The sequence below is a fragment of the Arachis ipaensis genome, chromosome B06 (genome assembly GCF_000816755.2).
Source record: "Arachis ipaensis cultivar K30076 chromosome B06, Araip1.1, whole genome shotgun sequence".
In the NCBI taxonomy this organism is placed as follows: domain Eukaryota; kingdom Viridiplantae; phylum Streptophyta; class Magnoliopsida; order Fabales; family Fabaceae; genus Arachis; species Arachis ipaensis.
Window position 1 is genome coordinate 124,587,542 of NC_029790.2, and position 7,717 is coordinate 124,595,258.

A 7,717-nucleotide genomic window follows, 5' to 3' on the forward strand; every position below is an offset into this window, starting at 1 on the left:
TTATTTATTTATACACAAAATTCATAAGTAATTCTCACATGGATAGGTCATGAAGCTGATTAAAATAATTTTTTTATATAAAAAGGACAGCTAAAAAAAACGTTAAACAATTTTAAATATTTGATTAGTAGGTAAATTTATGATATAACATATAAAAAATTAATTACTATCTTTATGGGAATAGTCTTTGTATATAAAAAAAATTCTTATACAGCGTTTAATAATTTTCTTCTAAAATACTCCTTTCTATATATCCATAATATTTTTTATTTTTATGTAAATTTAAACCCCAAATCACATTAACACCTATTAGTTGCTTTCGTTTTCTGTGTTTTTTATTTTTGGTTTCTTTCATATGTAGTTTATGTTTAAATTTTTTCGAGAGGTATAAGAAATTGTTATCTTTCAATTGATTGAGATTCTTTTACAATTACTTATATTCTTTGATTAGGAGGTCATATATATAAATACTAGTTATTTAATTGCATTGCTTATGCTTAACATATGATGCTATATTTTTTTGTTTTTGTTGGTGCTGTAAATGTACGATATGTACATTTGAAACTACAAAGTGCTTGTTAAATGGATAAGGCTGATCATGAAGAAAGTTTTTTGGTCGTCAATATGGAAGACATCTTTAATTGTGATTTCTCACTAAACCTTTCCTTTAAGTTTGGGGTCGATAATCAGGAAAACATGTTAACCCTTGAAAACCAAGAACATATATTAACAGTTTTGAGGGAGGATTGGAAAAGACGACAAAAATTATGCACAATAACACTGATATGTTACATTGTGCACATGTTATATTTATTGAAATGTATGTCTACGAGGGTTGACAAATCCATCTCCCATAAATTGGTTGGGCGAGAACAAATTCGAGCTACCTTAATGCAACAGTTAAGAGAAACTCATAGGTATCGTGACATCCTACGCATGGGCCCTAATGCATTTCTTCAATTGTGCGAGAAATTAAGAGCAACATGTCAAGTGAGAGATACAAAACATGTTACAGTAGAGGAGCAAGTTGCTAGGTTCTTGTATATAATAGCTCATAATGTGAAAACTAGAACCGTTTCTTTTTTCTACCACCGGTCTGGAGAAACTGTTAGCCGTCACTTCCATGCTGTGCTACGGGCAATTATTTTACTAGAAGATGAATTTCTTCGACAACCATCTGCATCCATTATTTCTCCGGCGATCCTTCACAATCATAGATTTTATCCTTATTTTAAGGTATGGACATGTACAATTACATGAATAAATAATTTTGATTGATATATACAATTTCAAGTTACTTTATTAAATAATGGACTATTATTTAGGATTGTATTGGAGCTATAGATGAAACACATTTTCGTGTCAAAGTACCCATAGGAGATCAACCCAAATTTCGATGGAGAAAAGATTGGCCGACACAAATTGTATTAGCTGCATGTGATTTCGATATGAAGTTCACTTATGTATTAACGGGTTGGGAAGGAACAGCATCTGACTCAAAAGTTCTTAAGAATGCATTATCGAGGGATGATAATCTTAAACTTCCACGAGGTACATAAGACTATATTGTCTCATTAGTAGGTAAAGATTAGTAGTTTGTGTGTTTATACTAAATTAATCATTTTAAATGATGGATTCTGTAGGAAAATTTTGTCTTGGGGATGCTGGATTTATGCTGAAGCATGGATTAATTACCCCATACCGAGGTGTAAGGTATCACTTAAAAGAGTATGCAAGACGTGGCCCAGAAAATGAAAAGGAATTATTTAATCTTCATCATGCTTCATTGAGAAATGTTATCGAAAGGTCATTTGGAGTTTTGAAGAAAAGATTTGCAATAATCACAAGCGACACTGAACCACATTATGACTTTGAAACTATGACTGAAATTGTGCTAGCTTGTTGCATATTACATAACTTTTTAATGGGTGTAGATCCTGATCCACATCTCATAGCTCAAGTTGATCGAGAACTACAAGAAAATAATCCAGAAGAGGATGAAATAGTTCGACATGAATAAGATGAAGACTATAGGCAGGGAGCCATGTTAAGGGATAAAATAGCTACTCAAATGTGGGCTGACTATCAACTAGGGCTCTGATCACTCATTTAAAAAATTTTGCAAATAAAGTTATTAGTTGTATTATGTGTGCGCTGAGTTGATATTATAACTTTGATTTGTTATTATTGAATTCATGTTACCTCTTGATGTGTTATTATATTCTGTTTAATGACTTTGGTGTGCAATTATTGAATCAAGTTGTCACATGTTGTACTTATGGAGTGTATTGAATCTTTATTTATTGAATAACTGATAAGATAGTTTACAAAAACTTTGATTTAAGATTATGGATGTTATTTCTATCCACTTGTTTTGTAGATTGACAAGTGTTAATGGCAAAGAGAGCATCATGCCAAGGTGAGGCTACTAGTCGGGATACCTTAAGATGGACCGACGAAATGGATACAACCTTCATTGATGCTTTGATTGAAGAATGTCGCAAAGGAAATAGAGTGGATGGCACATTTACTACAATGGCATATGACAATGTACTTTCACTTTTGAGATCTATCTATGGTAATCACCTCTGCAAAGAGAATTTTAAGAATAGACTCAAGACTTTAAAAGATCATTTTGAAGTTTGTTATGATCATTTTCATGGGCTTAGTGGATTTTCTTAGAATCCAATTACAAAGATATTTGAGGCTGAAGCTGAAGTTTGGAAAGAATTGATTAAGGTAAACTTTATGCATTTACTATTTTTTTTGTTTTAAATTTCACTAGTAAATATTGAAGAATTATTTCAATAATATATATTTACATATAGACATACTCATAGTAAATATTCTTCTATTTGATTTAGGCAAAACCAAAAGTGAAAAAGTGGATGCGTACTCCAATCAAACACTATGATAAATTGTTTGAGATATATGGTACAGACAGGACAACCGAAAAACATGCTGAAAGTGCCAAAGAAAAAGTGAAAAGGTGGAAGAAGCATAAAGAAACAATTAACTTGAATGATGATAATAGTTTCTTAAATATGGAAGAGGAGTGGAATGACGAGCCAATTACTCCTCGTGCTACTAGTTTTACAATGGGTCATAGTCCTGAAATTGGTTTATCTAACCAATCAACTAGCTCTCAAGGAACATCATCAAGAGGTACTAAACGCAAAACAACCATGAGTGATAAATTAGAATCAGAAATGGAAAGAATGAGTCAAGGCATTCAAGCATTGACTAAAATGATGAAAGATGGGAATCATTTTTATGAGAGATCAATTAATATTGCTGAAAAGCAAGTGTTAACAGCTGAAGAACAAGTGCAGGTAGCTAAGTAGCAAGTTCAAATTGCTAAACAAAAAGTGTGAATAGCTGAAAGGAGTCTTGTAATTCTTGAGTAAAGTAGGCCTCGAATTTACTCTGAAAATGACGTATGGACTGAGTTAGAGAATTTAGGTGTGATGCCAGAGTTGTGCATGAGGTGTTACCACTTTTTATGTAGAGAAGATAGAGCTAAGAGAGAATTTTTTGGTGTTCCAGCTGACGTACGTCTTGCCACATTATATGAATTGATGAAAGAAGCAGGTGCACTCTAGAAACAATAGTCCTAGTAACTGTGGCTAATATTTTGAGACTGGCACAAATATAACTTTAAGATCAAGAAAGGTATTGGTATCTTTATATTTTGTGGGTAACATATCTATGACTTAATTAAGGCTTATAATGAAAAAACCTCATGTCTTTGTATTTTGTGACTTTGATAGCTATAACTATTGTTAACTATGCTATAAGTAATGAGTTAGTCAAAGAAGTCTATGCTATTAGTAATGACTTGATCAAAGAGGTCCCAGTATTAAGTTTGTTAGCTTCATATGTAAATTTTGTTTTTAATTGACCTTAGCGTGTTATCATGTAAGACTTCTTTCATGTGTATTTGTAAGTGTAATATAAGGCATAATATATTAATCAAATGATATAATGTGATCGGTTAGCCTCTTTAGAACGACGTACATATACTTATTAATTTGAATATTTCTTCTTTTTAAAATTATCTCCAGTTTATGTATTGGGATGAGTATTAAACAAAAATAAAATTTATATCTAAATAGATCACTCTAATTTTGTGATTATTATTATTATTATTATTATTATTATTATTATTATTATTATTATTATTATTATTATTAACTTGTTATATTATAAATATAATTAAATTTTGTTGTTATTATTTAATGACATTTATAAATATTTACATAATAATTATATACATAATAACATTACTATATAATATGAAGGGTAATATTGTCATTATATAACTTAATTCATTTTTTCTCTTCATTTTTCTTTCCAAACAAACAACATAAATTATTTATCTTTCAATATCTTTCCATCATATTTTTCTTCCATCTAAATACACCCATAGAAATTAAATTTCACTTCAATTTCTTTTCTTTTTATTTCTTTTCACTCAATTTCTCTCCTTCCTATTTCTTTCCACCCCCAAACAAAGTATTAGTATTAATTTACTTTTTTTATTTTTCTTTTCAAACAAACAACATAAATTATTTATCTTTTAATATTTTTCTATTTTATTTTCCTTTCATCCAAACACACCCATAAAAATTAAATTTCACTTCTATTTTTTTTTATTTCTTTTCACTCAATTTCTCTCCTTTCTATTTCTTTTCACTCCCAAACAAAACGTTAGTTTATTTGCTTCATCCATTAAATGAGTTGTTAGTAAGATTATCTTAAATTGTTTTATTAACTGCCAAGTCAAACACATTGAGTATGGATCCATTCTGCTGGTAGGTTCATCAAGAATTATAACCTGCCAAGTAAGACCAAAGGATAGAGAGTGATAACAATGATAATAATAAAAAAAAAGTGGTGTTTGAAAAAAGAAATACATATAATTATAAATATAAAAAGTAATGCTAATTGCTAAAAAGACAAAAAATACAGTTAGAACTTGTCTTATTTAACATTTATTAATTGTCGTAATAATTAATTGGAAAAGCTCTACATACAAGCGATTAGGGCTTGTAAGCATTACAAGTCAATTAACCCCTAACCCTCCAAAACACGCTGCAAGTGCTACGTCCCTTACACGCGCTATATATAACTACCAAATTTAAAAGATTTGTTTCCTTCTTCGTTCTCCTTCTTTCCAAATTTGCTCGTTCTTCTTCTCGCGCGTCTTCCCCTGCTCTTTCGATCGTTCTTTTCTCCTCCTTCCTCACTGGTTTGTTCTTCGTCATTGACGTTAGTTCCTCTCTCTGTAACTCCAGCTTCGTTTTCTTTTCGATTTTCTGGTTTCTGAAATCAAAGTTTGAACTCGTTTTGAAGATAATGGATTATTCAACCTCAGATTGTCAGCTGAATCAGGGCGAAGTGGATTATGAATTTGAATCTAACGTAGTTCTTGAGGTTTGATTTACATATGATTACTCTGAATTTTGTTGCATTTATTTGTATAGCATTGTGTAGCTGAATAATTCGTGAACATTGACTGTGAAACTAACGCGTGAACATAAATCTGTGGATTGAATCTAATGTATTAGTTTTGATTAATTATCTGCAATTTATAGCAGACGCTCGGGTGTAGATCAAAATTTTTTGGCTGTATTTTTGGGGAAAGTGTGGGTGTATTTACAGTTTATGGCTTTTTTTGTTATTTTAGTTGAGTTGTTGTCGTTCGGGTGTATTAGATCAGACATGATTGGGTGTATTTTTTATTTTTGACATGGTGTATTCTGCAGCCTCTCTCTGTTGATGACCAGTTTGTTCCCAAGGTTGGAATGACCTTTACCACCATTGAAGATGCTGAAAAAGTTTACAGGAACTACGCCAAGGCTGCAGAGTTTTCTACAAGAGTTCGGAGCACAAATAGAAAGGGAAACGAGATTAAGAATCAATTGATTACATGTAGCAGAGAGGGAAAATGGAAATCTAAAATATCTCAAACAGCACAGGGAACTAAGCATGTCCATTCGTCGTACAATAGAGAATAACGAGGAGGGTGGTATTAGACCAAGCAAAACTTACCAATCATTTGTTGCGGCTGCCGGGGGTCATCGCGAGTTAAATTTTATTGAAAAGGATGTGAGGAATTACATTACGAGAGAAGTGCGAGAAGCGTGGGTGTACTTAAAGACTCATTTGATAGGAATTGGAATGATTTTCTGCTGAATTTTGGTCTTGTGGACAACAAGTGACTTTCAGGTAATGTTTGTTTAAAATCTGCAGCAGAGGTGTAAATTTAATTTTTTTTCGGGTGTATTTATAGTCTGTGTTTAGGTGTATTCTGCAGATCTCTATGAAGACTGTCATATATGGATTCCAATCTATCTGGATCACCACTTCTGGGGAGGGATGAGAAGCACACAAAGGAGCGAGAGCATGCATTCTTTTGGGTGTAAAAGCAGTGTTCTTTTGGGTGTATTTCTGAATTTTCTTGTATTTCACATTTTACATATATATACATATATATACTTCAGAATCTTGTTTTTATGTTATAAAATACTGTTTGTTTTTTTTTTACAACGGTTTAAGGGTTTTAGGTATTAGGGTTTAGGGTTTTAGGGTTTACGGTTTAGGTTTTATGATTTACGGGTTAGGGGTTAAGGTTTAGGTTTTAAGTGTTTAGAGTTCAGGGTTTTAGGGATAAAGCATCAGGGGGATAGATTTTTGGGTGTATATTCAACTTTCTTTGGGTGTAAAAAATGGCAGGTTATGGGTGTATATTTGGTTTGATGTTTTCCTTCATATTATAATACCTGTAATTCATACATTTTGAATACAGCAGAGAGAGTTTAATTATTGAAAGAAATTTTACAATAAACTGGATTATAATTGGAAAATTTTTACAGCATGTGTTCAATTTGTTACAGGACTATATAACATTTACATTAATCAGTGTCAATATCCTTAGAATCTATCTGACAATTTGGTGATGCACCCTTAGTGGTGGGATGTGCATCAGGCCACCAAATCCCAAATCCCTAACAATTGTTTTCTTCTCCTCGCTCATGTTTCTGAATTTCTCACTTAACAAATGTGTTGCACACTTAAGGTCTTTGATTTGCTGTAAACAAAGCAAAATTATAGTCAGATATATTTCTATTATATAAAACTGATTTCATCTAAGACATATATTTGTTCTTATATTTTTTCCAGCTTGGTTTCTCGCTGCCATTTTTTCTAAAATAAAAAATACACCCATAGATTGAGAGTTCTAATCTTCGCGACGAGTCCTATCTCTGCAGTTTGGAATGTTGCTCGAAAACGGACGGTTTGTGTTTTTTTCGAAGGGCTTGGAGAAGTGGAAGAGTGCGCCATTAAGGAGCACTATTTTGCGAAGAGCAACCGTTGAGTGGGTCGCGTGTAGTTTACGTTCCATTCAAAGAGAGATGAGTGCGCGTGTGAATGAAGTGTGGGTTGGGAACTTGTAAAACTTGTAGGGCCTTTTTGCTTGTATGTGTAGCAGGCCCGATAATTAATAAATGTTAAATAATTAGCATTTCTAAGAAAAATACTGAAATCAGATAAACCGTTAAAGTTTGAGTAATATTAATTGGCACCTACTCAAATGAAGATGTTAAAAATATCTTCTTATAAAGAGTCTTGTGTTAAAAGTGTGCTTTATTTATTTGGCCACACTTTAGAAAAAGATAATACTTTTTATAATATATCAAAATCAAACCCTTCG

At 31.9% G+C, this 7,717-nt stretch overlaps 1 protein-coding gene across 1 annotated transcript; it reads left to right on the top strand.

Moving 5' to 3' along the window:
* On the top strand, positions 504-2,710 carry LOC110264163. The gene is made up of 3 exons (XM_021105839.1): positions 504-1,236; positions 1,326-1,551; positions 1,644-2,710. Exons 1-3 carry the CDS (start codon positions 583-585, stop codon positions 2,018-2,020), a joined length of 1,257 nt encoding a protein of 418 aa, XP_020961498.1. The 5' UTR covers positions 504-582; the 3' UTR covers positions 2,021-2,710.